General features: G+C 37.4%; 1 protein-coding gene across 1 annotated transcript in view; it reads right to left on the bottom strand.

Moving 5' to 3' along the window:
- Positions 1–3,071: 3,071 nt before the first annotated feature.
- Positions 3,072–15,430, bottom strand: part of col28a2a (collagen, type XXVIII, alpha 2a) — a 97,680-nt gene continuing 85,321 nt past the window's right edge. The window contains exons 31-36 of the mRNA XM_048599209.1: positions 12,970–13,006; positions 10,665–11,222; positions 9,880–9,956; positions 9,245–9,434; positions 8,343–8,519; positions 3,072–3,108 (exon numbers count right to left, since the gene is read on the bottom strand). Coding sequence (XP_048455166.1) covers positions 3,101–3,108; positions 8,343–8,519; positions 9,245–9,434; positions 9,880–9,956; positions 10,665–11,222; positions 12,970–13,006 — 1,047 coding nt within the window. The 3' untranslated portion in view covers positions 3,072–3,100. The remainder of the gene's footprint in view (positions 3,109–8,342; positions 8,520–9,244; positions 9,435–9,879; positions 9,957–10,664; positions 11,223–12,969; positions 13,007–15,430) is intronic.

The following is a 15,430-nucleotide window of genomic DNA, read 5'->3' as shown; positions in this document are numbered from 1 at the left end:
GGCTAAAGTAAGTTTAGAACCATTGGAGAATGCAACTGGGAACAGGAAAGAGAATTTGAGGCCTAGACCAAATCATCCATTATCTTGTTGAATGATGGGGCAGACTTGTGAGACTAATGGCCTATTCCTGCTCCTATTTCTTATGTTCTTAGGTAATCAGCTAAGTAGTCAGCAGATAGCACTTGTCACGCAGTTACTATCTGCTGGTTTTCCATAGTGGCTCAGATGCAGCTACATAGCAACCATTCACGGAATTAAGGCATTGTAAATGCTACCAGGATGTCAGGGTTTGACCTGCACGGCACCTCTGTCTATTGTCACAAGTAGACACTGAAAGTGCAGAATCCCTTTTGATTGTGGTACACAGCAAGGTTGAAAATATGATACCTTCAAATCAGTCAATGCATCTGCACCATAGGAACACTGCAATCCTAGTAAAGCCATGCGTTCACTTTGCCTTCTTCTCTCTAGTAAAAGAGAATGAAATTTAGTTATCTCTGAATGAATAGAGAGATCAGTGATCTGCCTCACACAATGGCAGATGTCACATTACTCGAAGTTGGAAGGAACCAGACTCATAAACATTCATCACCACAGCCACTGTCACCTTCACAGTCACCGACATGGCTATCCTTGCCCTCCTCTGAGGTTGTAGTTGTGGTTGCACATTTGCTGGATTTGAGGATGTCCAGACAGTGAGGGGTTCTTTCTGCAGCTGAATGTATGTTAAGCAGTATGCAGTCATGAGAAACCATTGTCTGGAGCAGTGAACTCCAAAATCACTCAGTAGGTACCAAATTAGCATTGCATGTGAATTGCAATGCCAGATAATGTCTTTACCAACATGTGCAATTCGCTGAAATATCATGCACACACCACTGCAGATGCCATTTTGAATGCCAAAGATCATTCATAGCACCTGAAGACACTGCTCTAAATTTTGCACTAGCAATATATTATAATTCCTTGTTTAATAGTTGTAGTGCTTTTCCTCTTACCTTAATCCCAGATAAGAATCCAAAGACTTTTTTGGAAACAAAAATAGATTGAGTGAAATATACTATAGTTCAAGAATCTGTTTTGTTGTTTTTAGTGACAATCCTTTCACAGAGGTACATCATGCTGTCCCATGCACTGGTCAATGAAATTCACCTTTTTTAATGTGATCTAAACAAGATGAAGATGGTGGCATACTGGTAATGTCGCTGAACTAGTTTACTAGAGACCCACACAAAATGCTGTGGGGACACAGGTTCGCATCCCACCAGCTGGAATTTCAATTAATAAAAATGGAATTTAAACCTACATGAAGCTATCATTAATTATTGCCAAGACCTTTAGCGAAGGAAATCTACTGCCCTTACCTGGTGTGATCTACATGTGAATCCACAGCAATGTCTTGGCTCTTAACTGCCCTCTGAAATGACCTAACAGATTACTCTGTTCAAGCACAATTAGGGATGGGCAAGCAGATACCAGCCAGGGTCATGGGGAACAAGATGTTCTACTGCAAGGTGCAGTGACAGATGTTAGCATCATTGCCTGCAGCAAGTCATGTGAAGGACATTTATCACACATTGCATGTACTGAACTCACACAAACTACATAAATTTAATCCCTCCATTCCAGATGACTCCTCGAAAGATTATGTTCCTTTCCCATATATGTTCCAGTCACATATCATATTCATCCAGCTTGGATAGCAGAATGGAAGACCATAAGGATAATGGTCAGTTCTGAAATTTAACAGGATCCAGCTCAGTGTTTGCTGGACTAACTCGACGAAAAAAATCAAGAAACTTCTCCAACAATGTGCAGGCCAGTACAAGTCTCACAAGTTACCGGTGTTTCTTCAGTCAGAAACAGTTCTCCCATATAACAAAATTGTTGCTGAAGTGCATTAGAATACGTCAATCATCAAAGAGAACTAGTGAAACTACAGAAATCCAAAAGCAGCATGGAGTTCATCCTTGGATGTTCACTCAGCAGAAGCACAGCAAGTTGCTCATTGGGTGGGAAGGCAATGACATAAACACCAATATTCAAAGTTTCACACTTTCTATTCCTAAGTGTAAATAATTTGCAGAAACCAAAAACAAAGAAATTATTTCAAACCCTTGTCCTGCATTATTCCCAGCATCAGCAGCCATATAGCATCATATTTCAATGTATCAGCGCAGTCCTCTAATGAGCACTATGCAATTGAGGTGGATATTCACTTTATAAAATCTATACGTACAATACATTTTTGAGATATCCCTTAATGGTAAAAAATGTAACTGTAACTTCGCTCATCCACGCAAGACAAATCATACCTATCTTTTAACAAATTATCATACAATATTATTGGATAAATTTTCAATAATCCCAATATCTTTTGCAAAATATGAACTGTGTCATCTCCCATTTATCTGTATGTTTTTATTGCTTTTAGTTACGTTGACCAGCTTTTGTTATTAATCTTCAACTATTGTACTTGCAGCCATCCTAACAAAGCTCTAACACATGAAATGGACTGATTTCATAACATTTCATTAACTGTGTAATTTACTGTGGTGCACATGAAAGAAAAGTAGTCCAGTTTTTATCAGACAACCGCACAAAAAGTAATAATTCCTAGTTTAAACTTCATAGTCCACACCTCTTTATATAAAGTTCTGAAGAGAAATAAATCAGAAATAATAAGGCTAGAATTCTAGCACAAAACTTCATCTTCTCAGCTGTAACTACTTAAGTTTTCCTTCTTTGCAAGTTGTCAATTTAATGTTCTCAGCATAATACAGATCAAAAAATGAAATTAAAACAAAACACTTTTCCTCATCTTTTCTATCATTTTGATCCATAATTATTGCAAAGACAGTCTTTTGGACATATTGTAACATATTTCTATTTTTCATTTTCAGCCCTGAGAATTGCATTTATACAGAAAAAATAACAAAAAAGTAGCATCTGTATTAACATCTTTATACAATTTGAATCTAATGCATAACTACCAAAATATAATATTGTTCATAATGTATCAAATGCGCAACGGTCATTTTCTGTCTTCTTCCTTTGTCTCATTAAGACTTGCTGAATTACAATTTTTCTGGTACTCACATCAGGATTCTGTTATTAAAAGAAAAAGGACAGACTTGCATTATACAGCATTTTTCATGGCCATTGGATGTCTCAAAACATTTTGATAATGTTAAATAATTTTTGACATGTCGTCACATCATAATATAAAAATGAAGCAGGCAATGTGTTCAACAAGCTTTCACAAACAGAGTTGTGATAATGACTGGATAATCTATTTCTGTGATGTTGACTGAAACATTAATCCTGGCCATGACACCATGGATAACCCCTCTGCTTAGCTTTATGTGGCCATGGGATCTTTGACATCCTTCTAAGCATTGAGCTTGAACCTGGATTTAAATGTTTCATCCAAAAGGTAGCACCTCTGAAAATGCTCCCTCTGTACTGCACTGGAGTGTCAGCCTTGAACTTTGTGCTCAACTCCTGATGGAACTTGAATCCAAAACCTTGTGAATCAGAGGCTAATGTGCCACCAAATGAAATATGGCTGTTCCTCCAAAGGGAAGCAAACTATTAAAGTGCAAGACTATTTAATATATGGTACTGTTACCATTAGGTCAAAATACTAGTACTTCTATCTGGCATCAAATCAGGCCATAATCCTTGTTGATCATTGAACTCGAATGAAGGTGCCAATACGCCCACTAAGCTGAGCACATGTGGAGGAACACAGCAATCTGGAAGTACCATGCAAGACTTGTTCAAAGTGAAACACCATGCATCTACAAGTAGATGCACAAAAAGATGTAAGGCTAAATAATATTCCAAACATGGTTTGGCACAACAGCAACATTTAAAAAGAAGCAATGGAGGTTACCCACTAAAAAGTCTTATCTGTAATCTTTCTAAACAACATTTACATAAGAAAACTTGAAAAGAGGCAAATCCATTTGGTCTAATCAAGTCTATTCCTTTCAAGGATTATGTACACAAGTATTGGAGTTGGATCATTGGTATAATGCCTTGCAGACAATATTGTTGTGTCCCATTGTGTCCAAGTCCATTTTGAGTTTGACCTGTATATGGACATTATATTTATGAGGAGAACCTATACTAAGCCATGCATCAACTTTAAGATGCATCACCCTAGAAGTTGTCAATGGCTCAAACTGATCTGGATGTAGATTTGAGAGATCATGTATGGATTTAATTCATTTGTCTGGTTTATGCAAATCAAAAATGGCTGTTTGAGCAATGTAGAAAGTATCTGCTGTTTATTCAGAAGAACCATGTTGACATTATTCCTCTCAAATATCAATGTAAAGAATTCTAAACCCATGAAAGACAATGAGCTTGTTGTGTGTGGACTTTACCACATTGTGACATTTGCATGCATAATCTCATTGAGGATGTTAATGAGGTAGTTTAGTGGTTAGACATGTGTTGACTTTGGCATGCAATTTGTGTTGGCCATTCTTCTTGGGATACATAAATTAGATCATAATATATGCTTCAGTTCTTCAGTGGTGTGTGAAATTGACCACATGTACAGTTAGTTAGGATCCCTAAGCTGGCTACATACAATTATTTGCTGAACTTCATCCACATGTTTGTACTTTAAGGGTGTAACCTTGGCAATATACTTCATATTGACTTTGGCTGAACCCTCTTCATGTGTGTTGAGCTTTTGCTACATCTTGTTCTGCTCCTGATAATTAGACTCCCTGCACATCTTTATCCAGTGCTTCCTTGCGAGCTACAGCTTGCATGTGTCATAGAATGCTGGACACTGTTTTAGTAAATGGAATAAACCATAGCTCGTTTATGATTTGGGTTGTATATTGATTTTGTCTACCATTGCTACTTTTGTGCAGTCAAGGGCCTGATGACTTTGCTGTCCTGCAACAATGACTTAAAGTAAGTTAATACTAGACAGTCAAAATGGCTTTGTCAAGGGTAGGTCATATCTGACAAATTTGATGAGGATGAGGCAGTGGATTACGATAGTGCTGTGGATGTTGTACATTTGGACTTTCAGAAAGTATTTGATACAGTGCCAAATGGCAGGTTGATTAGCAAATAAGAAATGTTTGGGATTGATGGGTCCTTGGCAGCATTGATTAGAAGTTGATTAAAAGATAGGAAACAGAGGTAGGTGTAGATGGGCATTTCTCATATTGGAGAGGACTTGATTGTAGTGTTCCCCAGGGATCAGTATTGGGACCCTTGCTTTTTCTGATTTATTTAAACTATTTGGATGGGTGTTGAGGGCAAAAGATCTAAATTTGAGATTGTACAAAGCTAGGGTGAATAATGAAACATGAGGATGATGCTAAGCGACTTCAGAGGGACATTGATAATTTGGCCAAAAAGGCAGACACCTGGCAGGTGAATTTCAATGTCAAAGAAATGTGAGGTAATGCATTTTGACGGAAACATGGAAAGACAATACAGGGTCAATGAGGGACCTCAGGGTTCATATGTGTAATTCTGAAGTGGCCAGGCAAGTTGAAACAATTCTTAAGATGGCTTATAAGATACTTGGGATTATAAATTGAGGCATAGAGTATAAAAGCAAAGAAATGATGCTACACCTCTAAAAATCATTGGTCAGACCACGTGGAGTATTGCGTTCATTTCTGGGCACTTATTTAAAGAAGGATATTAACGCCCTGGACACAGTGCAAAGGAGATTTACTAGAATGATGCCAGGAATGAAGGATTTTAGATAAGATTAAAAGGTAACCTTATTGAAGTGTTCAGAATTATGAATGTTAACAGGGTAAAAAAGAATATTCTGTTTCTACTAGTTGGTATGTCAGTGATTAAGGGCTACACTTTCAAGATTGTGAGCAAGATAGCTAGGAGTGAGATGAGAAGAAAGTCCTTACCCTGAGAGTTGTTAGGGCTTGGAATGCACTACCTGGGAGAGTGGTGGAGGTGTATTCAAATGATGTTTCAAAAGAGAGCTGGATACATATTTGAAAGTGATGAATTTAGAAGGCTACAGAGATAGGACTAGAGATTGGGACTAGCTTGGTGACTCCTTCAGGAGCTGGTAGAGAGACACACAGAATCATAGAATCCCTACAAAGTGAAACAGACCATTTGGTCCATCAAGTCTATACCAACCCTCCAAAGAACATCCCACCCAGTCATGCTCCATCACCCTATCGCTTTAACCCTGCATCTCCCATGGCTAACCCACTTAGCCTGCACATCCCTGGATACTATGGGCAGTTTAGCATGGCCAATCCATCTAAACTGTACGTCTTTGGACTGTGGGAGGAAACCAGAGAACCCAGAGGAAACCCACGCAAACACAGGAGAATGTACAAATTCCACACAGACAGTCACCCAAGGATGGATTCAAACCTTTGGTGCTGTGAGACAGCAGTGCTAACCACTGAGCCACTGTGCCAAATTGCTATGAAGTATTCCATAAGTCGATTGACCTTCTATACTGTACAATTCTATGATTCTATGAATGGAATATATTCACAGATCATTCTACTACTGATAAGTTGTTGCGGTGCAAAATGAATGCAAGCACTTCAGATTAATTACTGCTTGCTTGTATACTTCTGTCCTGGACTCAACAATGTAGCGGTGTTTAGTGAAAAGCCCATTTTCTCACATGTTTCAGAGAAGGACTCAACAGTGATGTGGGGCTTCTGAGTGAGTATGGACACAAGCTTCTTTTCTTCCTATTTCTTCATAATTTCTATCACAATCCTTCTCACAGAACACAATGCTCCCAAGTTTGTGTCATCTGCAAATTTTGGAATTGTGCGCTTTGTACCCAAGTCTAAATCGATCATATACGTAAAGAAATGTCATGGCCTTAGTACTGGTCCCCATAGTACACCCATGTATACCTTCCACCAGTACAAGAAAAAACTGTTTGCCACTACTCTTCGTTTCCTGTCATTTAGCCAACTTCAAACCTATTAAGTGACACTCTTCAAACCATTTTTGGAAGCCCACATAACACCACATCAAACATATTACCCGCATAAGACTTCCTGTTACTTCATCAAACATGTAGTCAGTATAATTGTACACAATCTGCTTTTAATAAATCTATGCTGTTTTTCCTTAATGGATTGACATTTGTCCAAGTCACATTAATTTTGTCTTGGATTAACACTTGCTAAAGCTTTCTCACCATCAAAATTAAACCAACTGACAATTGCTGGGTTATTTTTACACCGGCTTTTGAACAAAGAACACCTGCAGTTCTCTAGTTCTCTGGCATAAATCATGTATCTGAGAAACATGGCAAAATTATTGTCAGTGCCTTTGCAATTACCACTCTTAGTTTCCTCTGCATGCTTAAATACATCCTATCTGGTCCTGCTGATCTTTATTAAACTTTTAAACCAACTTTATCCCCGCCTTCATTACAATTTCAGTAGCACTGTTTTCATCTGTCTTTAGCAGGGAAATGTATTTATTCAGTATCTCAGTCATGCCCTCCGCCTCCAAGTGCAGAATCCTTTTTTGGGACTTGGGTTCAATTCCAGCCTTGGGCAACTGTCTGTGTGGAGTTTGCACATTCTCCCCGTGTTTGCGTGGGTTTCCTACTAAAGTCCAAAGATGTGCAGGTTAGGTGGATTGGCTATGCTAAATTGTCCACAGTGTCTAGGGTGGCAAATGCAGGGATAGGGTAGGGTGTGGGTCTGGGTGGGATGCTCATCGGAGGGTCGATGTGGACTCAATGGGCCGAATGACCTGCTGCCGCACTGTAGGGTTTCTATGATTCGATGATTCTATGCTCTCTGATTAGCTTCCTCAGACTACTCTTTTACTATTTATATACCTACATAGGATTTTTGGATTCCCTATTAGGTTAGTTGTCAGTTTCTTCTCATACATCCTTTTGCCTCTCTTATTTCCTCTCCCACTTACTCTCTGAATTTTCTTTAGGCACCATGGTTCTCATTTGTACTATCAACCTGACATCTGCATTTATGTCCTTTTCCTGTTTCTTCCTATTTTCTATTTATTCATCATTCAGGGAGCTCAGGCTTGTCTGAGCTTTCCTCCTTGTAGGAATGTATTTAGACTGTGCTTGAAACTACTCCTCTTTAAAAGCAGCCCAATGTTCTATTACAGTCTTGCCTGCCAACCTTACGTTTCGTAGGCCTCCACCTACGTTAATTGGTTCTCCTCAAACTAAGTATTTTTCCTGTAGACTATTCCTGTTTATTTGTAGCTAATCTAAGCCTAATGATACAATAATAATGAAGTGAATTTTTCTTTTATCTTGTACTTCATTGTTGTAATATTTTCATCATCATACCCTATAAACGTCATACCTGCACTGGAAACTACACAGGTCTTCCTGCATTTATCTTCAGTGTCAAAACGATTAGCATTTCCATTGCAGCCACCGTACCAAAACTGTGCACAAGCATTGGCCTGTTTGTCATAATACCATTTAATTACATAGTCACGACATGTTCCTTGGTCCAAGTGGAGCTGACAGGGAGGGTCTAGAAAAAGAAGTAATTAGCATATTGGAACACAAGCTGCAACTGTTAGTCCAGCTACTAAAACAATTAAGACATGTTTGAAAAATAATTGTTTATCAACGCAAATTTATTATAGATTTTATATTTGGAATCATAGTGTTTTATAAAATTCAAATAGAATCCATAGGAGCAAGTGCAGTATATAACTTTCTCACGTAATGTCAAAGAAGGATCTATACATTAAAGGCCTTCTCACAACTCTTGGAAATATATGAAATGCAGAGACTTTTCTCAGTACACATTTGGCAAGCATTTTGTTAACGTCCCCAAAAAAACAATGAGGTGAACCGGCTTTTTTGCTGCTTTGAGTTAAAGATAAATATTACCCAGGATTTTATATATTTCAAACAGGTGTTTTCTGTACTGGAAAACTTCTTTGGGCTAATAATGCCAAATGTCAAACATATCATATTGCAACATTCAAACCAGCTCTCTTTGTACAATTTAATATTGCTAAGCCAAGCTTCCAGTTTAGTGCTGAACAACTGCATTTATTTCACTGCATTCCTTTGAGATTATTACAAATCAGCTAAAGCAGTATCCTTCCATTATCCTAGTAACCAATGTTAAAATTCAAACCCATCTCAGATAAATGTACTACATTTTAATCTACCATGGCACTTAATCAGTCCAGTCATCAGGCTTTGATCATAATTTATGCCGCAGATATAAAATCACAATTTTACCTGAAACTGGTATTTTTACTGTTGGGGATACTGACAATGTGGATTCTTTCACTGGTTTAACTGATTGTGAGTGTAGACCTGGAACTTGTTGACTGGTTGAGACGTAGCTACCACCCTTTGAAGTAGTTGACAGAACCCGAAACTTGTAATCCTCTTTCTCCTTATCATGTGCTTTTGGATTTTGGTTCATCTATATGATATAAGACATCAATCACTCCTTGTGTGTGTGAAGAAGATATTTTGATTGCAATCAAAATTATTGTTGGCAATAGTTGTGCTATTTAGTTTAGACTTTTGAAAATGTCTCATTCTGTATCATTTTTTTACATATGGCTTGATACATCCAAAGTATTTGCCAACAGTTCCACTTTATGAAGAAACATTTTGGTGAGTACATTTTTTGTCATATTGTAAAACATTAATGCAGAATAGATAAGATGAATTGATACCTGTTTATTGACCTTTGAAGACTTTCCTATTGAGATGGATCCAGATAGAGATGGCTTCACTTGCGCAGTTATTTTCATCTTCCCAGAGGCAATTGTTTGTGTAGGTTTTGGAGAATTTAACTCAATTTCATTTCTGGTATGTGTAGAACTAGGAACGTAATATAATGGACTTCTGTTTGTTATTACTCCATTTCCGACACGATTGTAAATCAATGCACCATTTTCATCTTCACAGAACTGTCTGACCAATTTTGATTCCAGAGCTAAAAATGGGAGAAAGGATAAACATTTTTTTTCTTGTAATTCCCATCATAGACTTGGTAAAATCCTTTATTCATGAATACCACCCAAGTCTTTAAGATGCCCTTTCAGCCAGCACAGCCTACTGATATAAACACAGCAGTAGTCACACTACAATATGACTGGACAATTGGAAGATACATGATTAGTTGGAAAAATATTTCTTCGAAGAAGCCTTATATTGGACTCAAATTATTAACTCTGTTTTTCCCTCTTCACAAATGCTGCCAGTTCTGCTGAGTTTCTCCAGAATTTTGTGTTTTTGTTTCAGATTTCAAACATCCACAGTTCTTCCTTTTATATTATTCTTATTGTCGGAAGTCAAGCTCATGAATTTTTTTGACCTTACTACAGGTGCGACTCCATGGGCGACCACTAGGAAATGTGTTTCAATGATCTAAGAGGGCCTCTACTAAATTTTGCAAATGCATATTCCTGCTTTGGTAAAGATGAGACAACAATGTCTTATAATAACTGCAATACAACCAAGATTAAATTTCAAGCTTAATCTATAGTTTGGACATCTGTAATACGATCACTGTTGATTTCTTAGCAAAACAGTAATTGTTCCATTTTCCACCTTAAGTGTGAACATAGAAAAATATTATTCTTAAAGTCCTTAGTATTGGAAAAAATATCAAGTTTTGATATGGCAAAACAATGGCACAAACCTGCAAGGGTATTGAAATCATCAATGAGGTACATATGCTCAGTATCAGGATCTGAAGCAATTAGGTTCAGCTCACGTAAGAATTCAGCTTGAGTTGGGTCTGTGGTATTTACAATACCAATTGCAAACATCTCTATGTTTGCAGCATGAGCCTCACGTACAGCAACATCCAGTTTAACAGTCTCCCTTCTGTCTGCCTGCCCATCTGTTAATACTACAGCAACTTTCTTCACACCAGGCCGAGCTCCATAGAATCCCTCCTGTGTTGCTTTGCGAATGGCAGTTCCAGTATGTGTGCCTTCTCCCATGTATAGCATTTTCCTGATTGCCTGTTTGACATCTTGCTGTGTAAGGTATCGACTTAGACCAAATTCTAATCGTACTTCCAAGCTGTAGAGCACAAGACCAATCCGGGTGGCATTTCTACCAACTGTTACTTTGTCAACGAGTGCAGTGACGAAATCTTTTATGATTTCAAAATTATCTGGACCCACACTCTCTGAACTATCAATCACAAAGACAAGTTCCATTGGTCTTTCTTTACATTTAATTCCACAACCTGTTAAGTAAAATAATTGAAATAATGCATTGATTACAAGTAGATACTATTTAAGAAGTGTCAGCATATCAAAGTTATATTTAAAACATATAAATAAGCTAAAATTATTAATAACTAATGTAGTACTGTTAGAAATAACAGATTAATGCTTTGGTGAACAGCTTCCATATAAACTTCCTGTCATTGCTAAAAAGCCAGGCAACAATTTGGATAGTAATATAGATAGAACTACAATACATTGAGTACATTTGACGATAGAACAGTTCAGAAATGTTTACAGGCATACAAGTATATGAAATACGAGCAGGAGTAGACCTTTTGGCCCCTTGAGCCCGCTCTCCCATTCAACAGATCCTGATTAATCTGTTTTGAATTTCACATTTCCACCTTCCCCTGATAACTCTCAATTCTCCTGCCTAACAAAAAACTATCCACCTTCACGTCAAAAGTACTTAATGACCCCAGCCTCCACCACCTTCTGAGACAGAGTTCCAAAGTTGCACAATCCTCGGAGAGAAAATAAACTCATTTCTGTCCATAAGGACAATGCCTAATTATTAAATAGCACTCTTTAGTCTTGAACTGATCCACAAGCAAAAACATCCTTCAAGCATCACCATGTCAAAACCAACTAGGATCTTCCACACTTCAATCAAGTCTCCCCTTACTCTTCCAAATTGCAATGGAAATAGGTCCACCCTGTCCAACCAATCTTTATAAAAGAACCCACTCATTCCAGGCATCAATCTAGTAAACCTTGTTTGAACTGCCTCTATGCATTTACTTCCTGCCTTAAAATGCAACAAAACAGAATACAGTGTTCAAGCTGCGCTCTCACCAATGACCTGTATAACTGAAACAAAACACCCTTACTTTTATGATCAATTCCTTTCATAATAAAAAAAAGCATCACGTTAGTCTTCTTCATTATGTGATATACCTGTGTAAGTACTTTGTGTGACTCATTCACTTGAATGTCTGAATTCCTCTGCACTTGAGAATTTTGCAGTTATTCTCCATCGAAGTAATACCTGCTTTTCATTCTTACTGCGAAGTGAACAAATTCATATCTTCCCATGTTTACTCCATCTGCTAGACTTTGGCCCACTCACTTGACCTAGCTAGATCTGTTTGTAAACTCCTTATATCCACTACACAACATACTTTTCTGCCTATCTTTTATTGTCTGTGAAGTTAGCGATCATGTCTTCGCTGCCTCATCCTTATAAGCGATGTAAATTGCAAAATGTTGTGGATCCAGTGCAGATAATTGTAGAACTCTACTTATCACATCCAGCCAGTCAGACAAAGATCAATTTATGCGTACTGTTTATTTTCTCTGTGTCAGCTAGCCAGTCTTCTATCCATGTTAATATGTTATCCTCTATACTATGAGATTTTATTTTCTGCAATAACTACATCAAAGATGACTTCTTAACAAATGCCTTCTGGAAATCCAAGTACAGTACATCTACAGGCTCCCCTTTATCCATTGTGCATATTAGTCCTTCAAAGAACTCCAATGAATTGGTTGCATGTAATTTTCCTTTCATTCCCAGGCACAAAAGATGATTAAAAAATGATTCTACCCATAAGTTTGAGTAATATCTTGAAGAAAATCTTAATTTTTTCTTTTCTAACGTAATGATCACCTTCATTACTTGGTTTTACCAATTATAACTGCTTAGAATAGACGGTACTATGACAACATAAAAAGAAATAGATCAAAAGATGACAGATAACTTACCACAGATTTCCTTTATCATTCTGATGATGTCCTCTCTCTAATTATATTTTTATAAATTAAATATGACAATAATTAATTAATTTTTAAAATAAAACCTCTGTACCAATAAGAAACAAGATGCAAAAATACTCATAAGCTTGTACTGGAATAATTTATTTTAAGAAGTGCAGTTTGTGAATTTGCTCATGAATTGTGATCATGAAATTGGAGAAAGAAAATGCTGGGAACTGAATATTTTCCATATGTCTACACATTTGTAATGTTACATATAGGGATGGGATACAGGAGGGATTGATATTTTATGCAATACGTGTCATTGTTTAGCTAGAAAATGGAGGCAGAGCGGAGTGTATTTTGATCTGCTGGTTAATGCTGGACTTCACTTGCGAATACATAATGCTCATTACAATTATGGGAAGCAGAAAATGATTTAACTTGTCATTCCAGTATTTCTCCATTTGATGGGCAAGTCATCTAAAATAGATGAAAACATGAATACGTGATGTCATTGTCATGTTCAATGACTTTCTTTTGATCATTTTGGCAGAGTTGGAAATAGGCACCTGGGTTACATGTGAATAATGTACTAATTAGGACGTTCTCTTTAAAGAAAATAAACAATCAGGAGCCTTTATGTTGCGAAATCTCAAGGTGCTATCACTGGATGTCATTTCCAGCCATGAACAGACGCAGATACAAAGACAAATGTCTCAGACACAGTAAAGGGGACAAAGGCAGTCATGTCAAGCAAAGGCTGTGACAAAGATGGATTGCAGCGGTCTAGGTAAAAATTATCTTGTTGAAGTCAAACACAACCTGCGATATGGAGAAAGAGTGTAATTGTTATTTTTGTTATTATGTGAATGCAATTATACTATGAACTGATGATGACGAACTACGTTAATCTTAATTGAATCTGAATTGTGTTTTATGTTCATTTGCTGTGAAATAAAGCAGCTCAATTAATTTATATCTGGACTTATCTTACCAATTGTTTACTCAGTTTGCTGCCAGGGAGATTGAGAAAAAATGTGAATGCGAATGACACATATATTGACCATATATGAATACCAAAACTGCTCAGAAAGTGTAAAGTGAAGACTGACCAAGGCAATCTCCTAGAATTATGACAATCATGCATTCTCAATTTAAACTAACTTGTTTTCAAATATCATTTCTTGTGTACTGTTATATGAGTAAAAGTAGCAAAAGAAGCATTATTAATTGTCCTTCAATGTATTCAATATCAATCAATATAATAGTCACACAAGGGTGGTAGGTTACCTTCGGTGAAGTACATTAACAAAGTATCAGATTTTACAAACAATTCAGTATTTCTAACATTACCCCACAAATAAATAATTTCATAACTTGCTGTGATTAGATTTGAATTTTAAACCTATGGGTTAGTGGTCCAGCTGCTTAACTGTAGACCAGAACATTCAGAACGGATACTCAGTTGACTGAATATGCAGAATCCAAGTACAGCACCAGTTCTGAACAAATAATTTTATCCAGCATACTGTTATATAGCAAAACTACTAGGAGGAAAAAGGAATTTCCTTTGAGGTTCTGCTGGACTCACGCTGTCATTTAAAAGAGTGCCTTGTGCCACCTGTTAGAAAATGGCAATGATCTGGTTAGAGATAGTAGGAACTGCAGATGCTGGAGAATCTGAGATAACAAGGCGTAGAGCTGGATGAACACAGCAGGCCAAGCAGCATCAGAGGAGCAGGAAAGCTGACGTTTTGGGCCTAGACCCTTCTTCAGAAATTTCTGAAGAGCATTTCTGAAGAAGGGTCTAGGCCTGAAACGCCAGCCTTCCTGCTTCAATGATCTGGTTACACCATTTCTAGAATTTTCCAACCAGCCTTTTAAAAGGTAAATGGCCTTCACTCCTGAAATATTGTATTAAAAAAAAGATTCAGTTTTGGACTCCTTATATTGACTTGGAGTAGCCCTTGCCAGCCTCAAAAGGTAGCTGTTTTCAGGATTTTCTGAATGCATGGGTCAGTTGGATCCTTTTTGTGGCCATAGGAAATAGGAGTCCTACTACTAACTGCTGAAATGTCAGTGAACACAGTGAAGGAGAATACCACTGGACGCAGTCCCAGATAGCTGCTTGGATTGTGGCCTGCAGATTTTTGGGGCTCACAGCTTTCTCACAAGTTACAAATGTATTTGTAATTCACTATTCCTGGAAATGGCAATTAATTGATATCAATAAACATTGCACTTTATCACAGAAAAATACAAAAAAGCTATATGCCCATCATGATGGTCAGTCTCTGGTTGGACCTTCCAATTTGTCCAACTGACAACCACCTGTATCATAGCTCTGCAATATTTTCTCTTCTAGTAATAATCCGATTTACTATGAATATATTACTGGATCGCCTTTGTGTTCCTGGTCATAAGAACTCACAGTGTAAAACAATATGTTCTCAACCACCTCCCCCCC

The sequence above is a fragment of the Rhincodon typus genome, chromosome 7 (assembly GCF_021869965.1).
Source record: "Rhincodon typus isolate 14 chromosome 7, sRhiTyp1.1, whole genome shotgun sequence".
Taxonomy (NCBI): Eukaryota; Metazoa; Chordata; class Chondrichthyes; order Orectolobiformes; family Rhincodontidae; genus Rhincodon; species Rhincodon typus.
This window is presented reverse-complemented; position numbering and strand designations above follow the sequence as displayed.